The 25,492-nt window shown below is 40.4% G+C and overlaps 1 protein-coding gene across 1 annotated transcript in view; it reads right to left on the bottom strand.

Annotated features, from left to right (window-relative positions):
• The window catches only part of ANO1 (anoctamin 1), a 187,448-nt gene that overhangs the window by 39,375 nt on the left and 122,581 nt on the right, over positions 1-25,492 (bottom strand). Inside the window, exons 12-16 of the mRNA XM_030200739.1 lie at positions 23,947-24,029; positions 18,004-18,015; positions 17,500-17,571; positions 6,617-6,691; positions 1,110-1,311 (exon numbers count right to left, since the gene is read on the bottom strand). Coding sequence (XP_030056599.1) covers positions 1,110-1,311; positions 6,617-6,691; positions 17,500-17,571; positions 18,004-18,015; positions 23,947-24,029 — 444 coding nt within the window. The remainder of the gene's footprint in view (positions 1-1,109; positions 1,312-6,616; positions 6,692-17,499; positions 17,572-18,003; positions 18,016-23,946; positions 24,030-25,492) is intronic.

Here is a 25,492-nt window from a genome sequence, read left to right as displayed (position 1 = left end):
AGTTTGGACAAGTTCCTAAAAGAAAAGCCCATAAGCCATTGTTAAGATGGACTTGGGAAAATCCACTGTTTATTCCTGGGATAAGCTTCATTAACCCCCTGTTACTAAAGCTTAGCTCAAGTTATCTGCAGTAGGGTCCATGTTATTCATATGGGCCATGCTGCAGATAACTCAAGCTACCCTTTAGTAAACAACCTCTTAAATCTGTTTTACTGTTTTCGGCGCTTGCCAGGTACTTATGACCTGGATTGACTATTATTGGAAACAGGATACTGGGCTTGATGGACCTTCAGTCTGTCCCTTTTCTAGGATGCATTAACCTATGAATTAACATGCATACCATTGGTTGTGTGCATTAAATTGAATGTTTGAATAAAAAATGCCTGAAAATCAGGAAAAAGTCTGAAAAATCCAAACATGAAGAGAAGTTTTTGTCTGAGCACATCCCTAATAAAGTCAAAAGACCTCAGAAAGGATATCCTGTGTGTGAGAAGTTTAAAATGCAGTCTAATACACTTAAAAAAAAATCTTTCCATAGAAAAACTCAGAGCTGGGAGTAAGATTATGGCGCCCATAGGCAAATGACTTGGGGGGGGGGGGGAGGAGTGGTTCCCCTGTAAACACGGCAGTGTCTGATCAGAGAACAAGGGTATGAGTTCAGCTTTTGAATTCAGTCACAAACAGAAGGAAAAAAAACTCCACGGATGGGGAACTCCAGGCATAAAACAGTACAGAAAGAAGACCCTCTCGCAGATTGTGTCCAAGTGTTTTTTCTGGATTAAATACTGAGTGGAGACTTTTTTGATGATCAATCTAGGAATAGGTATGATATGACAAATTCCTAGACCCCTGCTGTAGGCCGATAAGGCCGAAACACAAGTCATGTTGGTTCTCCTTTATTGTTTCTGAAGATTATTCTAATAAAGAAGTTTTTGGATCTGTGAGAGGTTCTTCTTTGTCTCTCTACTTTTTATGCCTTCAACTTAGGCATATGCCTATGTCATGGATGCCTAAATTCAGCTCTGGTAAAACTAATTGACCTACAGATCTATTATTTGTTAATTACAGTGCCACGGTTGATTCTCTTTTGTCTGTGGTTGTTTTCTTACCGATTTGAGTTAGCCATCTGGCTATGCAGCCGTAGACTTCATCTAGAATAAGGATAACCACCAGGTTAATTATCACTGCTGTTGCGGTGACTGTGACTCTGACATTGGATCGAGCAGATGGACTTGAACTCATCGCTAAAGCTGCTGCAGTGGAGATTCTGTATATAATGACTCCAAACACGATAGCAAATGTAAGTCCAATCTGAAAAAAGAGAATTGTGTGAGCTGCAGCCCTTGTAACACACATAAAATATACATTTTCCGTACTGTTAGAGAAGACTTCAACTGATAGGAACTGAAACAAATCTGAAAAACAAATTTGAAAGGTGTGTGATTCTAACTACATAGGTGCATGGTGTTCACTTAGTCGATACTGCAGTGAACCGGGATTACTGGTTACAGGAGAGTGCTGAGCGAGATCAAGCCAACACTAGATGAATCTTTTCTAGCACCAGATGTGTGTGGGAAGTACCTTTAACTTAGTTGGATTGAATGGCAGTTGCAGTGGATATATGAGAAAGCACGGAGGGCAAATGGATAAGTAAACTAAGGGGTCCTTTTACTAGGGTGCGCTGAAAAATGGCCTGTGGTAGTGCAGACGTGTTTTGGGAGTGCACAGAATTATTATTCAGCACACCTACAAAAAAATGGCTTTTTAAAATTTTTGCCGAAAATGGACATGCAGCAAAATGAAATGAAAATTGCCGCGCGTCCATTTTGGGTCTGAGACCTTACCGCAAGCCATTGACCTAGTAGTAAGGTCATGCAGTAACCAAGCGGTAATGGTCTACATGTAAATATGTGCGTAGTGGGCGTGCGCCAAAATTGAAATTGCAAGGGCCATGCGGTAACCGGGTGATAACTCCAAGAGGCATATTAGAAAGAGCCCTCAAAGCAAGTATCCAAATTGCAATTAAAAAAAAATGAGTCTTTGATAAAACTTTAAAATTGGAAAAAAGACTCTTCTGTGTGCAAAGAGGGAGGAAGGTCATTCCATAATTGTGGTGCGAGAAAGCAAAAGGCCAAGTGTCTGGTGGGACTCTAAGGACTAGATTCTCTATATCACACCTAAAAAATTAGTGCCAAAATAAAATAAGCCTATATTTCTGTGTGGCTTATAGAATACGCCAACTAAATTTAGTTGCGCGAAATTACGCCAAGTAACATTTGGTGTAAATGCTGATGCCTAAATTATGCATAGACTGGATGTATTCTATAACAATGTGCATAGATTTTAGAAATGCCCATGACCCGCCCATTACATACCCATGACCATGCCCCCTTTTCAACTATGCGACTTAGAATTTACGTGCATCATTATAGAATAGTACACTTAGACAGTTCTGTGCATAAATTCTAACTAATGCAAATTAGTGTCAATAATTGCTTGTTAAGTGGTGATTATCAGTGCTGATTGGCTTGTTAACTAATTAAATTGCATGCCCAAATCCAGAATACAACTGGATTTGTGTGCACAGTTTAAGTCGCACTATTTGCAAAGTGTGGGGAGGGTAATTCCAAACCATGGGCATCCAGTGAACATAAGAACCTTGAAGGGGTGTTAAGGAATAGTACAGGAGGGAAAGGGGAAAGGGACTTGAAATACTGCCTTTCTGAGGTTTTTGCAACTACATTCAAAGCGGTTTACATATATTCAGGTACTTATTTTGTACCAGGGGAAATGGCAGGTTAAGTGACTTGCCCAGAGTCACAAGGAGCTGCAGTAGGAATTGAACTCAGTTCTCCAGGATCAAAGTCCACTGCACTAACCACTAGGCTACTCCTCCACAGGAAGAAAAGTAAGATGGAGTGCCCAAAATAGTAGGCAGTATGAGTAAGACAAAGAACTTTGAATGTGATCCTGTCTGGAAGTGGTAACCAATGTAATTGGAAAAGCAGTGGGGGGAGTGCGATCAAAACAATTTACACCACACAGGAGACATGCCACAGTATTTTTTAATGTCTGAATGTGATTGAGCTGAGTTTGGGGTAGGCCTGCATAAATGATGTTACAAGAGTCCATGCAAGCATGGTCCCGGCCCCCTGCCAAAACACATCCTCAAGAACACATTCACTCAAGGTAACCCACCATACACACATGCTATAACAATACACATATTTTCATCTGCATTAAAGGTGGGCAGTTCTCAGATGGCTGATGTGGGTAAGCTGATGCTCTTCACCTACATAAATGGCTTTGAAAATCAACCTCTCTGTTGTCTAAAAGATATAAGTAAGGTCTAGCATGCAGGCATTTTCAAGTGGGGAAAAAAGTTCTAGAACAAGAGGAGGCTCCAAAAGGGTCAACTGGGCAATAAGATAAAGAAACATTTCTGACAGAAAGAATGGCAGATGTGGTGAATACAGAGAACAGCGTCCCAGAGCTGCTGAGGCAGAGAAACCAAAGTACGTTAAAGCCTGGAATAAGCAATGTGGATTCTTTGTTATAAGGTAAATCCTGGGATTATGCAGGCTTTATGCTATTTACATCACGACTGGAAAATGGGAAGAGTTTTTATTTGAGGTTTGCGGGAATTATGAGGGGGAAACCTTTGGTTAAAATAGAGGCTGTAGAACCTGTTTGTCCTGAGATAATGGTTTAGGACAGTACTGCCTTTGTACAATTCGCTTTCATAATGTATGTGTTGGCTGAATGCTTCTATTTGTAGTAGTATTTGTCACTGAATAAAAGACCTCTTTCAAATTAACAAAAAAAGGAAAATGGGCATGGTAAACTGTCCTTGTGGTTTTTATCTGTCATTATAACAAATGCACCTAAAACATGAATTAAGTCACAAGTGTAGCTGAGATCTCTTCCCATACAGTTAAAGCAGGGACAATATACTTCCTAAGCGTTAAAAGGCCATGCCTGTAATCTAGGAACCAGCATTTACACACCCCTTGTTCCTGTAAATGTCCAGAATACAAGCACTTATACACACTAACCCTAGGATTCTATATATGGTGACCAAATTTGGGTGCGCTGCCAGGATGTGCATGCAAATTAATTGGTTAACAAGTCAACCATCAATAATTGGGTGCCAACAACCAGTTATTAATGTTAATTGAAACTACTTAAAATTTGCTTACATATCTGGCTGCACGCTATTCTATTTTTTTTTCATGCAAGTAAACATCACCTTTAGCATTGTACTTTCAATATTACCATAGGCTGTACTTGCCAACATATCTTATCCTCATGTTTCAGGAGTACAAATCTATAAAGCAGGGCACCTAACTCTCATAGCATGTATCTCAAAAAAGGTGTGGCCATGGGAGGGGTGGAGGCATGTCAGAGGTGCTCTGAAAAGTTATGGATGTAGAATACTGCAGAGAACTGAAAAACAGCCAAACACAATCCAAAGGGTTGTGTAAAATGAATGCAAAGAAATGAGTAAAGTGGGAAATACCCCCAGAAACCAAGGCTTCCGCCAAGGTCTGGTCAATGAGACACTCTTATCTATAAACGCTTTGTGCCTGTGATCTAGTTTCTTTCATGGGGTAAATATTCCCTGCTTCACTTATTCAAAATTGCCCATATAGGAGCATCATGCAAAATTGCCCATAATAGAGCACAAATTTTAAGAGTAGCTGAGTAACAAAAACTGTTCAAGCTACAGCATAGCATGCATCAACTTAGCTTAATGAATGCTGGCTTGACAACCCCACATTTCAACTGCTGATTTTCAATGGGGCCCGATTCATTTCACCCATAACAGGGCTTCATCAGGAACCACTCAGTTGAATCATATTGTCAGGGGTATCGGTCTCAAGCTGACTAAACTTCTCTTACGACCGACGGGGAATACTTACCCCATGAAAGAAACTAGATCAGGGGCCAAAGTCTTTTGTAGATAATAGTGTCTCGTTGACCAGACCTTGGCAGGAACCTTGGTTTCTGAGGGTATTTCCCACTTTACTCATTTCTTTACATTTATTTTACACAACCCTTTGGATTGTGTTTGGCTGTTTTTCAGTTCTCTGGAGTATTAGATTACCTGATTAGGATCAACAGCCCATACTGTTTCTTTCATCATAACGTAGAATACTGCCTCAGCATGCCTAACTTAGGTACCAGTATTTACACCAAGTTGCAGCAGGTGTAAGTCTGGTGCCCAAAATTAGTGCGGGAATCAGTGCTACGCACGATTCTATAAAGGGCGCGTGCTCTTTGTAGAATAGCACATAGTACCGATTTTTTTGAGTGCTGATTTTTGAGTGCTATTTATAGAATTCTCTGCTATGAGCCAGATTCTATATATGGTGACAAAACAAAAATCAGCACCGGAAAAAACATGCTTAATGCTATTCTATAAACCTCACCTAAAGTTAGGTGTGGTTTAATAGAATATGCCTAGTACCCGTTCCTGTGACTAAAGTTTAGGCACAACCATTTACGCCAACTAAAACCTGGTATAAATACCTGTGCCTAAGATCGGGCATATTCTATAACCGTGCATGTAACATAGTAAGTGACGGCAGATAAAGACCTGTACGGTCCATCCAGTCTGCCCAACAAGACAAACTCATTTTTCTTGATATGCGATACTTTATATATATATATATATATATATATATATATATATATATATATATATATATATATATCCGAGTTTGATTTGTCCTTGCCATTCTCAGGGCACAGACTGTATAAGTCTGCCCAGCACTCTTCTTGTACTAAAAGTTATGAAGCTAACGTCGAAACCCCTTAAAATTTACACTCAAGCCCATCCCTATCTATTCAGTCAGGATCAGGGCATAGACCATAATTTGTAGGAACGCCCACAACCCTAACAGACTCAATGCATCGTAATTCAAAAGGTAAAGAGTTTCACCCTTAATGTAAAAAAAAAAAAATAGATGAATGGTAGAAATTTGTTTTTAAGAGGGTATCTCAAGTAGCAGTTTGTTTCCAGAACGTGAAGAACAGGATGGTAGATCCAAAGAGAAGAAGCCAGAGCAAGAGGAACTACATTGTTCAAGGCTTTAAGTAGTAAACATAGTGCTTTAAATTTCACCCACCATTGGACTGGCAGCCAATGAAGGTTTTTCAAAATTGGGATAATGTGCTCAGTATAAGCTGCAGCATTTTGAGCTACTTGGGGTGCCTTGATCAAGTAGTTAGGAACACCAAGATACAGAGAATCACAGTAATCCAATAAAGGTAATACAAATTCTGAAGGCCAGTTTGAAAATTGCTTTCAGTGAGGAGACTTTTAAGACATCTATGGCTTCTTCTGCAAAACTGCGCTACCGATTCTCATGTGGCAAATGAGAGGAAGCCCATAGGACTTGAATGGGCTTCCTCTCATTTGCCACAATGAGAATCGGTAGCATGGCTTTATAAAATAAGCCCCTAATCAATTGAACTTTAAAGAAAACTTTTTGTACAATACTATTAATCTGAGATTTGAAAGACACTGAGGAATCAACCAATATATCTAGGTATGTGCATTCACAAACAACTGGGATGTTGAAAGGAGGTGATCAATGAAGAGCTCACTTACCATAAAAATGATGCTAACAAAATTGGTGGCATATGCTGGAAACCGATCTCTCCAGTTTAACTTCTCCTTTTCTGTCTAAATATGAAAAAGACACCCTTAGTTTTGCAGGCTGAGAGACAAAATAGGTGTGTGACAATGATATACCAACATAAAGGGACAAACACAAATAGAGCTAAATTAAAACACAGCCACACAGATTTTTTAAAAATATGGTGTCAAAAATAAATTATAAAGGGTCATTTTCCAGTGCATTGTTTGTTCCCCTCCCTTCCATTGAATTGTTCTCTGCTTATTATGAATTAGTGGCAGTTGCTTGGCAGATGAGTGTAGGTATAGCATTTGGAATATAGTAGTTTTGAAGTATTTCATTCATGGGCTTTCTCTTGTGGTTATTGCACACATATTCTTGGTGTTTTCCTTCAACACATAATTAAATTGTCACATGGTAGAACTTGTTCTCCTATTCTAGACTGGGTATCAATCAAGTCATCATCACTTTGGGTGGAATGTTATAAAGCACAATGAATGGATATGGATGGAGACCTTCCCTCTACTTTTCCTCAAGGATCTAAGTCAATTTACATCAAACATTCTCTTGCCAATGATTCAGACTACCATAGTGCCAACCTTGTGAAGTTTAACTTGCAAGCATTTCAAGTGATAGTGGTGCACAGAACAATGATTTTATTCGGTAAGAATAAGTGTTTTAAATATTGTTTCTTTGGAAGGTTTTTTTTTTCCATTTAAAGGCTGTGCATTAGTAAACAAAGACTAATTCAAAGAAAGATGTTGCATGCAACTGAAAGTTGGTGGGGATGGAGAAAGAGGAAAACACCCACATCCGACAGGTCAACCATGCTCTACAGTCCCCATACATCTACTAAATTATACTAAGCTGAACACTATTCATGCAGTGCATTCTCAAGACCAATGAACTCAGTGCTGGGTGAGGGAAGAAAAAAAACTACAGTGAAGTGATGTTTAAAAAAAGTTTCAACAGCCAAAGTTTCTTGAGAAAAACAATTGTTTTCCATTAAAAAAAAAAAACTCATACAAGTGAGTTTCTCATTAAATTTGACGTAAAATGTACCAATTTCACCCCAGCCATTGCTGTCTTAACTCTTTGCTTCCATTTGTTTGTTGTCTCTTCTGGCATATTTCGGCGCTTCTGATGGCAATCAAAGGAAACAAAAAAGGACCATGCAAATAGAGTGTTACAAAGCATTGAGATAAACCACCACGGAGATCAACACATCAGTCTGCTTTGTAAGTGCGCGCTGACCCCAAGAAGTAGACCCATTGCTAGCTGTTCATGCCCAGAGATAAGAAGTGGCTTTCCCAAGCCTCTATGATTATGGTTTATGGGGTTTTTCATCCAGGAATTAGTCTAAACCCATTTTAAATATAGCTGTACGAACTGTCTTCACCATCTTCCAGCAACAAATTTCACAGCATAATTAGATTGAATGACAAATATGCTTTTCTCTAATTTGTGTCAAACATGCTACCTGTTAGTTTTATGTTGACCCCTGGTCTTAGCACTATTTGAAAGACTCGCCCTCTCCCCCACCCCCTCCAACTCCATTTATTTTGTGCACGTGATGAATTATAACAAATTTCAGGCCCTGAATTACATGGATAAGGGTTTCATAATTCTTGGGTCTATAGTGCTGGAAATCCTATTTGATTTAATCCCAGATTTAAATTAATGCTTCAGTGACAAGTTGTCCTACATGACATTCAAATGGAATCTGGACTATAGGTCAACTTGTGGAAAAAGAAAAGCTGATACCCTTTTCAGAAGTTATCTATGAAATATAGACTTCCTATGCTTCCAATTATAGAACCCCCCCCCCCCCCAATTTGCTCTTGACCAAATTAAATCAGGATCTTGGAGTAAAACCAATTTACTATTCAAACAAGTAGAATAGAACATGAGAGATCCCAATTTTATAAATAATTATAAAGTAATTTATACCATTAATACTGGCATACAGAAAGTAAAAAAGTAGATATCTAAAGCCAGAGAAAATGTTAAAATGTAAAAATAGAGTGAAAAGAAAATTTATTGGTGGTTTTTGTGTCGAAGTTCATGTCAACTGTACTATTGGCTAGTTTAAATCAGACTCTATTCTTTATTAGTCATAGAATTACATGGACCCTTTCAAAAATCCATAGATTTGACTGTTGTTTGCTGATCTCCACTGGCTTCCTATTGAAGCACAAACTTCTTTTAAACTCTGTTGTTTAGTTATCAAACCATTATATGGTAAAGCTCTGGAAGACTTTCTTTGTTAAGTTCTTCTTTTAAGAGCCAAAGCGTGGATTGCCTTATCTTGCAGTTACCATCTCTGAAAGGTATGAAATATGGGTCATTATGGGCTAGATTTTATATATGGCACCAAGAAAACTGGTGCCAAAAAAAGTGTACTCTACAAGCTACACTTAAAGTTAGGCATGGTTAAGCCTACAAAAGATTTGCTTTGAGACATAAATGGGAGGGAAACTTGGGGGTGTCCCTACTGGGTTGGTATATTTTGAAATCTGTGCAGAGTATCCCGGCCCTTATGCCCTGTGAGACTGAGGGAATGTTATTTTCAGGTGCTTCACAGAGCTTACTTTGCACAACAGCAGCTGTATCATATGGGAGGGATACAGTCCTCAACATGCCCTAGGTGAAGACATTATGATAACTCTTATTATCACTCCTTTTGCAGCTGTCCCAAAATTCACAGTTTTTGGGTGTCCCTTAATAATTACATTAGTCCCCTCCTGGAGAGAGGGGCAACTGATACAAGGTAACAGTTTTTATTAGATAAACAGGGGGAGTACCACAGTAGACATAGGGGCAACACCTTGCTATTTTATGAGTTTGGTAGCACGTAAGTGCATATTGCAACATTGGTTGTCTCCTAAGCCCCTGAAGTTTTGGCAATAGAAAAAACAACTTCATCTCCTGGTGACTTGGGAGGCTAGATATGCCAAGGGATCCCCTAAGAGGAGAAAACAATTCCTGCTGGTTTGGGAGCCTTACCTTTGCTCTTTGACTCCAAGAAGGTGTGGTTTGATTTTGAATATTCTGTGAGACATGCTTCTCTAGATATTTGTGTGTCTTTGCAGTCTTGCTATTTTTGTGGGGTTGGTGGGGGGGGCGATGGGGGTGTTTTGCTATTTCTTACAGCCCAGGAGGGGGGGGGGGCTACAAGAACACAAGCCCTCTGTGTGCTCTGAAGCTGTTGGTGGGGACTGGGGTAATGGGGTGGGGGAGGGGGTAGATGGGTGGGTGAAGACTTCAATATTGTTTGTTGGTGCAAAATTCATATATAAGTCCTGTTTTGTTGATATTATCATGGATTATTCTTTAATAAAAATTATTTCAAATTAAAGTTAGGCGTGGTTTATAGAATAGCACTTATGCCTGGGAATTGTGCCTAACTTTAGGTGTGGCCATTTGCATCAGCTGAGACATGGTGCAAGTTAGATGTATATCCTACGTGTGTTAATTTTAGGAACACTCCCATTATGCCCATGACGCTACCATTTCTGCACCCCCTTTTTCATATCGCGCTTACATTTTAAGCATGGATCCTGTGCCTAAATTTATACGCATAAATGCTAATTAAATCTAATTAGCGCCAATAATTGCTTATTAAAGCTAATTATTGGTGCTAATTAGCTTGTTATTTAATTAAGGGCCCTGTTTACTAAGCCACACTGTAGGTGTGATAGCATTTTTAGCACATGCTAACAGTTAGCGCACGCTAATGCTAGAGACAACCATATATTCCTATGGGTGTCTCTAGCGTTAGCACTTGCTAATTTTTAGCATGTGCTAAAAATGCTAGCGCACCTTCTTAAACAGGGCCTAAACTGTGCATGCATATTGGGCAGGTGCCCAAATTTGCATGCGTGATTTTTGCTGAATTTTATAGGATTATGGGGTATATGGCCCAGCTCTAGTTTTCCATGCTATTAGAATTTGGAATTGTCTTCCACAGGATGTTCATTCTTTGTCTTCTTTTATTGTTTCGAAAAAGACTTAAAAGTTATCTTTTTACAAAACATGCTATGTGAAATTAGGAGATTGTTTTTGTATACTTATTGATTGATTGTTTTGCTTGGGTCTTTTTGTTACCTGCCTCACACCTTTTTTAAGGGGATTTGGTGGGATACAAGCCTCTAGTCTAGAATAGTACAGTATCATGGCTGACCTCAGGGACATCAACATGAGTTGGCACTGCAATGTGCTTATAGGTATGTTGGCAGATGAGAAGCAGCACTGTAGAAAGAATGTACAAATCAGAACTGAGACATCCAGGTCGGGAAATGTTTACTGGGTGGATTTTTTTAGGTACCGTATATATAATCTGGCACATTAAGTGACAAACTGAACATTGTGATTCTATCTGGAATAATCAAACTTGTCTTAACCCATTAGTGCCCAATGTTCCTATATGTGGGAACAAATATGGGAACATTGGGCACTAATGGGTTAAGTTCAGTCCATGGATTTTTACTATTATGATTTTTGCTATTTAAGAGTGTTCTTTGTTTGTTGTTTTATTTTATATATGTCATGTTGTACTGCTGCCTTGGACAAAGGTGCTTTAGAAATAAGAAATTCTAATTCCTGAGTAGCACGGGTGAATTCCAACATTGATCTTTTAAATGTGACTGGCACTTCTAAAATAAGCATCATGGTGTTTAGTTGTGAGTGTATTCAATTATTTTAGACAAAATATGGAAAATAACTTTACATTTTACCTCAAACAAGTGGAGGAGTAGCCTAATGGTTAGAGCAGTGGGCTGAAAACCTAAGGAAGTGGGTTCAATTCCCACTGTAGCTCCTTGTGATCCTGGTCAAGTCACATAAACCTCCATGATCCCAGGTACAAATACTTAGACTGTGAACCCACTAGGGACAGAGAAAGTACCTGTGTATAATAAATATAAACTGCTTTGGTTGAACCACTGAAGGCAGTATATCAAATCCATGACCCTTTACTCTATATACAGTATGTATAATATTTAAGTCTACAGTTGTTGACAGGGTTATTGCACTGTCCCAGCTCTAGCTGCTGGACATTCTTCTTTTGTTAACTCAATGGATGATTATATGTAACTGGAAAGATCCCAGCGTGCTTAATATTACGCACTGGTAGAATATGGTTTGCATGACCTATAGTAAAAGTTTGAAAGAGCTACCACCAAAAAAAACCTCAAGAGATTGCAGATCATCAATATGGTTTGGTGACCGTTATCTGCACTCCTTATAATATTATGGTTATAACTGGTCAATTGGTCTTGAAAGGCTGAATGGCTACTCTTGAAATCCTTCCTAGAGGGTTCAATTTATTTATGTCAGGTTTTTCCGTGACCTACCTGTCCTGTTTCCTTTTTCTTTCTTTTCTTATTTTGTTGTTTTATTTTTCATATTTCAACAGTATAAAGTTATGATGGAATTGTATAAGAAGGATATATATGAAGAAAAAAATCTGAAACTGGAATTGAAACAGTCTATCAAATGGGCCCAGTCTAGTTCTGTATATTTTGGACTGGTAGTGCCCAATGCAGAGCTATTTAAACCATTGATATATGTATTTGCGATTTGTTTTAGGCTTTCAGCGGGTAAGGTGGAGTATATAATTGGAATAAATAGCTACAAATGCAATAGGAGGAACTGGCTGCTACTTGAATGATAGGTGCTAAAGGTTTGTAGACGTGGAGGGGCAAATCGAAAGGGACGCCCAAGTTTTGCTGAGGACATCCTCTCAAAATGTTCCGATGGAGGGGCGGGGAAACCTGTATTATCGAACAAGATGGACATCCATCTTTCGTTTCGATAGTACAGTCGGGGATGCCCAAATCTTGAAATTTAGGTCATCCTTAGAGATGGTCATCCCTTGACTTGGTCATTTGATTTTCGGCGATAATGGAAACCAAGGACGCCCATCTCAGAAACGACCAAATGCAAGCCCTTTGGTCATGGGAGGAGCCAGCATTCATAGTGCACTGGTCCCCCCTGACATGCCAGGACACCAGCTGGGCACCCTAGGGGGCACTGCAGTGAACTTCATAAATTGCCCCCAATCAAAACCTCAACCCCTACATATATGCAGATGACGTCACAATTTACATCCCGTTCAAACATGATCTGAATAAAATCACCAACGAGATCAACCAAAGCCTCCAAATCGTGCACACCTGGGCGGATGCATTCCAACTAAAACTTAACACAGAAAAAACACAATCGTCTTGTACTCACCTCTCAACATAACATAAAAAACTTCTCCACCATAATCATACCATACTGCTCTCTTCCTGTCTCACAAAACTTGAAAATTCTTGGAGTTACCATTGATCGAAACCTCACTCTCGATGCCCATGTGAAGAACATGACGAAAAAGATGTTCCACGCCATGTGGAAACTCAAACGAGTAAAACCCTTCTTCCCGAGATACATCTTCCGTACCCTGGTACAGTTGATGGTAATAAGCCATCTGGACTACTGCAACGCACTGTACGCTGGCTGCAAAGAACAGACTATCAAAAAATTCCAAACAGCCCAGAACACTGCCGCCAGACTCATATTTGGAAAAACTAAGTATGAAAGTGCAAAACCCCTAAGAGAGAAACTTCACTGGCTCCAACTTAAGGAACGCATTGCATTCAAGATCTGTACGATTGTACACAAAATCATTCACACAGATGCCCCAATCTACATGCTAAACCTCGTGGACCTACCTCCCAGAAACGTCACAAGATCATCCCGCAAATTTCTCAATCTGCACTTCCCCAGCTGTAAAGGACTAAAATACAAGCTGATGCATGCTACTACCTTCTCTTACATGAGCACGCAGTTATGGAATGCACTACCTACAGACCTGAAAACAATTGACGAAATAACTAACTTTCGCAAATCTCTGAAGACATATTTCTTCAATAAGGCCTACAAAGAGAACCTATAGCTTCACTAATCCACTTCACCAACCCACCCAGTTATGAAAGTCCACCTTCTATACTTAACCCCTAATCACTTCCTTCTTTCTTCCCTTACTTAATCTCTGCACATCACTAATTGTATCTGAAATCCTGGAACGACAATGTCATAATAAAACTATGTAAGCCACATTGAGCCTGCAAATAGGTGGGAAAATGTGGGATACAAATGCAATAAATAATAAATAATAAAAATAGTATATAGCTCCCTTACCTTGTGTGCTGAGCCCCCCAACCTCCCCCCCCACAAAACCTACTACCCACAACTGTACACCACTATCATAGCCCTAAGGGGTGAAGGGGGGCACCCAGATGTGGGTACAGTGGGTTTCTGGTGGGTTTTGGAGGGCTCACATTTACCACCACAAGTGTAACAGGTAGGGGGGGATGGGCCTGGGTCCGCCTGCCTGAAGTGCACTGCACCCACTAAAACTGCTCCAGGGACCTGTATACTGCTGTGATGGACCTGAGTATGACATTTGAGGCTGGCATAGAGGCTGGCACAACATATTTTTAAAGATTTTTTTTAGGGTGGGAGGTGGTTAGTGACCACTGGGGGAGTAATGGGAGGTCATCCCCAATTCTCTCCGGTGGTCATTTGGTCAGTTCAGGCACCTTTTTGTGCCTTGGTCGTAAGAAAAACAGGATCAGGTAAAGTCATCCAAGTGCTCATCAGGGACGCCCTTTTTTTCCCATTATGGGTCGAGGATGTCCATGTGTTAGGCATTCCCAAGTCCCACCTTCACTACGCCTCCAACAGGCCCCCTTGAACTTTGGTCATCCCTGTGACGGAAAGCAGTTGGGGACGCCCAAAATCAGCTTTCGATTATACCAATTTGGGTGACCCTGTGAGAAGGACGCCCATCTTCTGATTTGTGTCGAAAGATGGGCGTCCTTCTCTTTCGAAAATGAGCCTGAGAGTCTTCTGAGTAACCTGGGCATGATCTTCATAGGAAAGAAACTCATGCAGCACCAAGAACAAAGAAAAGGAAGCTTGAGATGAACAGAAGAACATTACTGCGGTATCTACCTCCATGACCAAAAGAGGTCTTTAATGGGTGAGTCTTATCCTTGGCCGTTCTGAAAGTAATAGGAACATTTAACATTTTCTGAGACATTTGGGTGCATGTCAGGGCACCTCCAGTCAGGCATCTAAATGATGGGTAGGGAGTGTCTATACTATACCAGCAGATGAACACCAAGATTCCATTAAAGAATACTAGCAAAACCTTGCATTGGTGCACCTAAAGTTAGGCCAGGTCAATGGCAGGCATAAATGGCGTACTTTATAAGTTGCACCATAAGTTGCAGACAATCCCATGCTCTGCCCATCTGTATACCCCTAGCAGTTGCGCTCTATAACATGTACTCACTATCTTATAGAATTGTGCATAGTGCACCTCCATGCGCAAGGCGCACTTAACTGCATGCGCCCGGTTATTGAATTGTCTTTTAGTAATCTGCAATACATCTTGGGTACAAGCTCTTATAGCCTAACCAACAAATATGATCTAGATTTGGCTTGGTTTGTTTTTTAGATCTGATTTTTGTTCATACCCTTACAAGATGCCTGCCCTCTAGGAGTGGAGGAATAGCTAAATTGTTGATGCAGTGACCTGAGAACCAGAGGAACTGGGCTCAATTCCCACTGCATTCTGGGCAAGTCACTTAGGGGCCCTTTTACTAAGATGCACTGAAAAATGGCCTGAGCTGGAGTAGATACATGTATTGGAGGCGTACAGGTTCATTTTTCAGCGCACCTGCAAAAAAAGGCCTTTTTTCTGCCGAAAGTGGACGGGCGGCAAAATAAAAATCAGCACGCATCCATTTTGGGCCCGAGACCTTATCGCCACCCACTGACTTAGCAGTAAGGTCTCACGCATTAACTGGGTGGTAATCATCAGTGCACGTACACTGCCGATTACCACCTGGTTAGGGCCACGTGGTAGAAAATAGAAATTATTTTCTGCTGTGCGTTTTGGACGAGCGTCAAAATTAGAACTACCACCTGGTGCATGCGGTAGCCGGGCGGTAGTTCTAATTTGACATGTGTTGTACGTGCGTAGGCAGCTATGCGCCTTAGTAAAAGGGCCCCATAGGGTCCTTTTACAAAACAGCAGTAGGGCTAACACGTGGATAGCTTGCACCAAGCGTGGGCACCCTGTGGTGCTTTTGATGTTGGTGCGTGCTGTGTCATGTGGTAGAAAATATTTTTCTGTTTTCTACTATGGGGGGCATTCCCAGAGGTAATCAGCAGCATGGCCACATTAGCGTGCACTGCATTACTGCGCATGTAGCGCATGAGCCCTAACCACTAGATCAATGGGTGGCAGTAAGGGCTCAGGCAGTATATAACTGCGTTCTACTTTTAATTCTAGTGCATGGCCAATTACTGCCTCCATTGAGAAAAGCTTTTTTTCCCCAGTCGCAGGAAAAAATGGTCCAGCATGCGCCAAAAACACGTGCCCCCCACTACTGGCCACTTTTTACCGCAGCTTAGTAACAGGACCCCTTAACCCTTCATTGCCCCAGGTACAAAAATAAGTACTTGTATATAATATGAAAACTACTTTGATGGAGTGGCCTAGTGGTTAGGGTGGTGGACTTTGGTCCTGAGGAACTGAGTTCAATTCCCAGCACAGGCAGCTCCTTGTGACTCTGGGCAAGTCACTTAATCCTCCATTGCCTACTGCATTGAGCCTGCCATGAGTGGGAAAGTGCCCATGAGTGGGAAAGTGCGAGGTAAAAAAAAAAAAAAAATTGTAACCACAGAAAAGCAATATATCAAATCCTATCCCCTATATACCACAAATAAAGATGTGTGAGAATATAGATAGGGAGCTCAGCACCTTCAGAACTTATGCTATTTCCAGCCAAAGACAAATAAATAATCTTCAAATTCCATTCAGTATTGCCTTTTCAGCGTTTATGAGAGCTGTTACCACATATTTTATAAGCACAGTGGGTATACAAGTGATTAATAAGACTGCAGGCAAGCCTGAGTACTGCATGCTATGACAGAGGAGATTCAAGTTGGAATTTCCAACCAGTGGCACCAGTTGAACCTAGCATGCCACAGAGACAATGTACCCAGGGCCAAGACTGGAGGACAGCCGCTTCTACTGTAGTGGCCCCTGCTGGCCACATGCAGTCCTGCTAAAGCACCTCACAGTGGGTGCTCTGCCAGCTCTTGTTCCAATGAGGGTCTATCAAACGCTCTAAACATGCTGTCTGGGGAGGAGACAGCAAGGAGAATAGGATATTTTGAAACATAATAGTTAAATGCCCTGTTTTTGATTATTCACCAGTAAAAAGAATGTTTAATCATAAAGGGAAAAAGCAAATAAGACGAGGGTTTGTAGGCTTGGGAATCAACTGCAGTTATGTGAAAGAGGTTAATGATGCTTGTTTAATCTGTCTTGAAAGTTTCTGTCTCTGTAATGGAATACAAGTGAAAGTGTATGTGGTGCAATTGAAGATATTATTCAAGTGGGGTCTGGATTAGCATGCGAACAAGAGCTCTTATCAGTTTAATGTGGATCTATGAAAAGTTGTACTACAGCAGTATACAAGATTGATAAGGACAAAATAGAGAATAGAAGTAATCCCATTATAATACAAACCAAAGTCTCTGTTTTCATGATTTTGAGTCTTCTATATACAATTGTTTTTTTTCATACTATGCCAGTGAGTAACACAAACCCTTAGTAAATAATCTGTTATATATAACTCCAAGTAGAATGTTAGTTTTGGATAAAACTTTGAATAAGCAGATCTCTTACATCCTGTTCTTGCTTTTCTATGAAAACAATACACAGTGCATCTACTGTAAAAAAAAAAAAATCAGATAAGACAAGACACACACCTTCCAGCTGTCATCTTACCTCCTTGTTTTTCCGTTCCTTTTTCAAAGATTTCTGTAAGACTTTGGCTTCATATTCTGCCCGTGGATGATCCTAAGGAAATAAGTTACAGATCTTAGCATAATACCCACCAAACTGACAAACCTTGTTTCATATTCTCATGAATGATACTGTAGAATGTCTTTGCTTGATGGCATGATAGTTTTCTAGACTTGAATGGACTAATAAATGAGTGAATTAATAAATGGTTATCCTCCATATGTCTTTAAGTTCTGTTGTAGTAGTTAGTGCATGATGACCTTCTAGTTCTTGTACACACATCAGTAAGGAACAAAAAGGAAAATTAAACAAAATTAAACAGGAGGAAAATAAATGTATTTGATTTTTTTAAAAAAGGATAATTCAGCAAAAGAACTGAAAAACTGGAAAAAAGTTGGAAGTATGTTGGAAAGATATTTAAAGAGACTGAAACCAGGAGACAGGCAAGGTAAAGAGAAAAGCAGTTAAAAAAAAAAAAGTCCAAACCTTTACTGTCCCCTGCAGAAAATAAAAAAAAAATGAAAAACACAAAAGAACATATCATTACTTAACTGCTTCAGACACTGTTTTGGTTCAAACTGATTAAAAACATCCTAATTTAAATCAATATTGATTGTTGCTACTGATAAGCAAATGGGTTGCTGAATTAGATTTCTACTTACACTTGTTTGCTCAAAACCTGTCACATGTAATTTATAAAAAATAAATACTATAATCTGAAGGTGAAATCTGAGAATTTTATGTTGGGAGATAAATTTATAAAACAATTCTTTGGGCCCTGTTCACTAAGCCATGCTATAGGCATGCTAACTTTTTAGAGCGCATTAAAAATTAGTGTGTGCTAACGATAGAGACACCCTCTAGCGTTAGCACATGCTAAAAAGATTATGAACCTACAGCACGGCTTAGTAAACAGGGCCCTTTACGTTGGTAGAACAGTCTGGCTCATACACTACCTTGCTCTTTGGAAAAACAAAGTCAGTGTTAGGACTCTGTGGGACGTACCGATCCTATGCAGAGCTCCCTGCAGGCCAGGGATGTGCTAACTTTTTAAAGCACAATGCTATGGTAACAATGGACTTCACGCTGGATTTTCCCATGCGCTAAGTTCATTTCTAGCGCAGGCTGTAAATTCAGCTTTTATATTTCCAAAATATATGGCCCATGTGCTAATGTTGAGATGGCTTGAGAAACACCAGGTATGCTGGATGATCAAAAGTTTCTAAAAAAACTTTATTTCTTATACTTGCGATAACATGCAACACCAAACGTGGTTCCGTTTCAGTATAAAAGGCCTGCCTCAGGGATCACGAGTAGTGGTGTACCGAGGGTAGAGCGGTGGGGGTGGTCCGCCCTGGGTGCATGCTGCAGGAGGGGTGCAGGGAGCAGTGGCGCGGCTGTAGGCTCCACTGGTTCCCTGCTCCCTCTGCTGTTACTTCCTGTTCCGGGGCAGAGGGAGAAGGGAACTAGCAGAGCCGACAGCTGTAAGAAGAATGCACCTGGGGGGGGGGGGGGGGGCTTGGAGATGATGTGCCGGGGGGTGTTGTGCTGCACCCGGGGGGGGGGGGGGTGGAACGGACAATGCTACACTCATGGGGGGGGTTGGACGATGCTGCACCCGGGGGGGGGGGGGGGGGGGGGGGTTGCACAGCGGCCATCTGACCAAGGAATGCCACTGGTCTCAAGGTATTGATGTGTCCAGAGAAATGTTTGAATATAGTAATAGAACATTGCTTCAACAATTGTGTAGTCAGTCTTGAAAAAGACCTTGGTAGTGGCAAATTGTCTTTTTCGTGATCCCTGAGGCAGGCACTTATGCTAAAATGCAGTGCCTTATTGGGTGTTGCGTGTTATTGCAAGTATAAGAAATAAAGTCTTTTAGAAACCTATGATCATCCTGCGCACCTGGTGTTTCTCAAGCCATCTCCACCTTCCCACTGTCATTTGTTTTGCTACATTCTACATGGGATTCCTTTCGGTTTTCTTCTTCTCTCATGTGCTAATGTTAGCATTAACATGCAGCCATTTTCAAAACTTAAAATGAGAGAACTTACCATCTCCTATTTAGGAGACGCTAAGGGCTTCTGCATTATGGACATACTAACTAGTTAACACGGTGGTGATGCCAGCACACTAACTGATTAGCTCGTCCAGGTTCCCCCCCCCCCACCACAAAAGAACAAACAAACAAAAAATTCTGTGCTCTTACTGCCAGATTCTATATAGCACGCCTAGAGATCCGCACCAAAATCCAGGCGTATTCTATAACAATGTGCATAACTTAATTGGCTTAACAAGCTAATCAGCATTGATAAGAGCACTTAAGCAATAATGAGCACTAATTGGCAATAATTAGAATTTACGCGCATAACTCACTAAGCATATTCTCTAATGAATGCCTAAATTCTAAAGCACGCGGTTCAAAAGGGGCGTGGCCATGGCCAGGGAAACGGGCATTCTGTGGGAGTTCCCAAATTTACGTGTGTTGTTACAGAATATGGCCCAGTACGCATAAATCTATGCACGAGGATTTACGTCCCATTTTCATTGTTGTAAATGGAGGTGCATAGTTTTAGGCGCTGGTAAATCAACTGAGCGTATTCTATTTGCCGCGTCTAAATCTAGGTGCCACTTACAGAATACGCTTAGGCAGAAATGGTTACTGTGTAGATTGTTTAGGTGCCTTTTATAGAATCTGGCCCTTAGCATGCACAGATGACAAAATTAACATGGAATACTTTAGCTTGTCCCATGTTAGGCCATTTTCTCTGCCTTAGGTGCATGCTAGCTCCTAACACAGATTAATAAAAGGGCCCTAACATTTGTTTTTTTTTCTTTCTGTAGTGTTTTTAATCCAAACTGACACAATCCTCTCTTCCCCTCTTTCGCCTCTCTACAATTATTTCCTCCCCCCACCCCCATTTGTTTCCCTGCTGTTTTGTGTTCTTAATCTATCCTCTCTCCTATCAATTTTTGCAGTTCCTTTTTTTTTTCCTTTTGTTTTTTGAACTGTTGTAAACCACTGCTGTCAATTAGTCATGGCGGTAAAGGAAATTTAAATAAACCGTAGCCATAAACCATAATCATTCCACCTACCATGACAGCAAATTTTATTTGGCTTTTGTTGTTTTAGTGCAAGCTAAATGAATTGAGCAAGCACACACTAAAACAACAAAATAGAAATGAAAAAATAAAACCAAAAAAGAAAAACAAAAAGAAACTTGAAAAAGAAACAAAATCATAAAGATATTTTTTGCCTTGCACAGCCCTAATACAGGTGTCGTAGTGACACACGTAAAGTATGAGTACAGCATGGACATCTGAAGAAAAGATCATTATCAGAGCCCCAGGCATGTGTCACATTGATAGACGTAAAGCATGAATACAGCACAGACAGCTGAAAAGATTTTTATCAGAGCCCATGTGGGCATTGTACTGACACACAAAAAACATGAAACCAGCACAGGGTGGCCTCCAAAAGCTGTATATTGGTTTTTTTTTCCAAATCCCCCCCCCCCCCCCCCAGAAATACAAAAGCTAAAATATATTTAGGTCAATATTTAGCTGTGGTGGTAATCATTTTTGTGAATACTGTCTACCGTGGACTTTTTATATCCAGATATTCAACGCCTGACCTTATCTGGATTCCAGTAGCGAATGTGTAGCTGCCGGGACTTATCCAGGTACTGACTGATTTTCAGCCTGATACCTAACTGCCCAGATAAAGTTAGGACACCCTGTTTGCTGGTTTGACTTTATCAAGGACCTTACCTGGTTAGCAAACTCAATATTGCTGCTAATCAGATAAGTCCCACTGCCACCGCAACTCCACACACAGACCAGAAAGTGTCATGGCGATGACAGCAGAAATTCAACTGCACTATTCAGTTAAGTGTCCCGAATATCAGCTTAGGAGCTGGCCATCGGGATTTAACCAGGTAGGAGCTTCCTATATGGTTAAATCCCTTTTAAATATTGAGCACATTGAGACTAAAAAAGGCTACCTGGTGATAAGTCTAAAACTACAATGAAAGAGGAACAGAAACAGGCAAATTGCTATTTTTTAGGAGTCTGAAACAGCTAATCTCACTGGCTTTCTATGACTGGATGACTTGGGGCCTATACGTATATGTAATGCGTCCTGCAGATCTTGGATTTCTATCTGTGGCTCATTCTTAAATTTCAGTCTGCAGACTTATTGTAAATGAAATATGCAGCCCTTCCATTAGTGGCCTCCAGCTTCAAAGCAGTGCATCAGATTGTGAACCTTGCAGTTACGGAGCCCAGTGCTCTTAGATTGTGTTTGTTGAACCCACGGGACACAAGTTTCATGCAAAACTTAATCAAAAAATGAGACACATGGTTGGAAGGCCTGCAGTGCATGGACAGCACAGTCTGTGCTTTTCTGCTTTGCTCTAAAATGCTTCGCTAGGGACAGAGTGATGCTATTGAGCTGTGTATAAGAGAAATTCCCTGCAGAGGTGCTCAGTTTTGTTCAGGCTTGATGCCATGGTTGAGTCTGTGTTGCATTCAAGCTTCTATAATGTACTACACAATGAGCAAAGGAATTGCTTGTCTTTGCTCATTGCTGCCATTTGACTGAATTCTTGGAGAGTTCATTAGAGGTGGTGACTGAAAGAACCACACTTTTGGTGTCTTTCGCTGTAGAACCGGACAGAAATAACATTTTTCAAGCCTATTTTTGTCATATTAATGCACTTTTTGGGGGAAGTAAAATTCAAGTTTTTCCAGATTTGGCCAAAGACACACAAAAAGAAGAAGAGAATTCCTGGTGCTTAAACCAAGAGTTCTCAACTTAGGAGCTTTGTTTAAATTAAAATTTCCTTGTAGATGTTATGTGTCTCAAGAAACTAATAATTACATTTTTGACCCCCCCCAAAATTGTTGCAATTTATTATTTCTAAAGAAAGTGTTAGGGACTCTTTGTATACACCCACAACTTAATGCTATAGGTCGATTGCGAGCGTTCTCTTGCTCCTCCTTGCTCTAATGATATTATTGTTATTTTTGCCTGTTAAATTCTTTTTGCCTTGTACTTGGATCCAAATGTGTTGTGGACAAATTTAAAAAAGAAATAGAGTTAATCTGTTTATTGTCATTGACGTAGATTTACGGACATTCCCTAAACAGTTATATGTGAATGTAAAATTAATAAATATAAAATTTTAAAAAATGATAATGAGCAGAAAAATTTGAAATTTTGTATTTTTTCATTTACCAATAATAGTACGCACTAAGGGGCCCTTTTCCTATAGCACAGCAAGCCCTCAGTGGGCTTGCCGTGCAGTGATCTGGCACTACCACTGGACTACTGCAGTGGACTCCACTGTGTGCACTGCCCGGTTACCACTGGGTTAGCACAGGAGCCCTTACCGCCTCCTAAATAGGTGGCAGTCAGGGCTCCCCCAGGAAATGGCTGCCTAGCAAATGGTTAATTTACTGCATGAACAAGTGAAGAGTCCAGTATATATGCTTGATCAGGTTAATCAACACGATGTATTTAAAGTTTCAAATCTTCCTTTATTCTCAAACGTTCTTTTCTTTTTGTATATATATATATATATATATATATATATATATATATATATATATATATATATAAAATTAAAATGAAAAGTTGTTGCGCACTTAGCTATGGCTCGACGGTGGCCAAACCCATTTCACTTTATATGTTTCATCAGGAGCCGAGCATCAACTTTCTTACAATATCGAAAAGATGATGTCACATATTTATGTGATCAGATTACATCTTGTCTGACCTCAATTTTTCATTACAGCATTCTTAGCTGTTGAGCAGATTTATCTCTTTGATATTGTAAGAAAGTTGATGCAAAAAGAAAAGAACATTTACTACTACTACTATTTAGCATTTCTATAGCACTACAAGGCGTACGCAGCACAAACATAGAAAAATGAAGATTTGAAACTTTAAATACATCGTGTTGATTAATCTGATCAAGTATATATACTGGACTCTTCACTTGTTAATGCCTAATTATTTGTGTTTGAGTCACAGCAGCCTTCCTCGTTTTGCTAGGACTAAATTACTGCATGGCTATTTCCTTTTTATATAAAAAAAAAAAGCCTTTTACCTGCTGCAGTAAAATGGGGCCTCAGCGCAGGCAAACCCATGCATCGACGCCATCGCAGGCCCCCTTTTACTGCAGTGTGGTGAAAGGGGCCCCTATGTGCTCCTAAAGCAGCAACATGGTCAAAAAAACCTGAATAAAATGAAAATTTCTGTGACCGACATGGGAAACGACACAAAGAATTTTTCGACTGCCCATCTCTATCCTCTAATACAAGGAAAAAAATCTACCAGACTTGAGAAAAAAAAATCATGATTAAAAAGAATTCCTGCTCAAAAACTCAGTAATGGAGTACAATCACAGTGATTAGAAAACTAACCTCCACCTCTTCAAACCCAGTCAGATCCCATCTGTAATTAAGACGCATCTGTCGCCTCTTCCAATGTTCCATAAATGTGGCAGCTGAAATTTAAATATAAAAAAAAAGCTTTGAAACAAATCATTCTGCTCCTAAAACTATTTCAAACACCAGCAAGCACCATATTTAAAGAACAATCCTGAATCCTTCTCTTTTTATATTGAGTAGATTCTCTCTTTCCTTAATGCTCTATGGAGGGAAGTTTCCAATGTGGATTACTATTAAGATGTATTATTTTACCACTAACTCAAGCTATTTTTGCCTAGGTCCCAATTTATGTAAATAAGACTTAGTTACTAGATACTGAGATTAACAGTAAAATAACACCTCTTAACGGTAGCCCACCATAGAAGTCAACCAAAGCTTGGTTTTGGTTTTGGCACCAAAACCGGCCCAAAATCTGTACTCAGCCTTGTTTTGGCTAAAAATGTCTGTGTATTTTTGGTTAGAACTGAAACCGTGTGAGATCCTCAGTCATTTCTGCCGATGCCAGTTCCAATCTCAAAATGGCTGTTGTGACCTCCAGTGGCAGTCTCACAGAACTGCCATTGGATGTCCTGGAAACCATTTTGATTTAGGAGCCAGCCGTGGGTAGGAGTGAGTAGGAATCGCTCCTGCCCCCACTAGTCACCAACGATATAGTAGGCCCAGGAGTGGGCTGCTGCCGGGAGGTGGTTTCGTGGTGGAATTGCCACCGGGGGGGGGGGGGGGGTGTGGAAGAGGGGAGTTTGCAAGGGGGGGCTGTGACTGGTGGGTAGGTCCTGGAGGGGCACTTTTTGGTCAGAGGGAATGGGGGCTGTTCAGAGGGTGGGGCCAGTTTCTTTTTTTGGTTTTGGCCGAAACCAAGCAGCCAATTTCAGTTGCAGATTTGGTTTCGGTCGGGCTCTAGCCTACCTTAATAACTCCAGCCTAGTGGTTAGTGCAGCAGACTTTGATCCTGGGGCAATGGCTTTGATTCCCACTGAAGCTCCTTGGGACTCTGTACAAGTCACTTAACCCTTCATTGCCCCAGGTACAAGTAAGTACCTGTATATACTATGTAAACCGCTTTGGATGTAGTTGCAAAAACCACAGAAAGGCGGTATATCAAGTCCCATTTCCCTTTCCCACCCTTAGTTAAACAAAAAAGCAATGTCTCTAGAAATTGAAATCACTGCTATATGTAATAAAAGTGAGCCAAGTACAGGACAATCTGGCCATTGTGATATCACTGATGAGGTTGACTCTTAGGCATTGGTGGAATAAGGCATTATGACATCACAATATCAGCTCTGGTTATCAGAGTCTAAAACTCTTCACACTAAGGGTGGGAGGAAATTATCATTGTGGGCTACTGTTAAGACATGTTATTTTACCACTAACTGGTGCTATTTTAGCACAGGTCCCGTTTTATGCAGGGATACCTACTTACTAATAACTGGGATTAACAGTAAAATAACCCATCTTAACGGTAGCCCACTTTGAACATTTCCGCCTAAATATTCTTGAAACTGACAGCAGGGATATT

The sequence above is a fragment of the Microcaecilia unicolor genome, chromosome 4, assembly GCF_901765095.1.
Source record: "Microcaecilia unicolor chromosome 4, aMicUni1.1, whole genome shotgun sequence".
NCBI lineage: Eukaryota > Metazoa > Chordata > Amphibia > Gymnophiona > Siphonopidae > Microcaecilia > Microcaecilia unicolor.
This window is presented reverse-complemented; position numbering and strand designations above follow the sequence as displayed.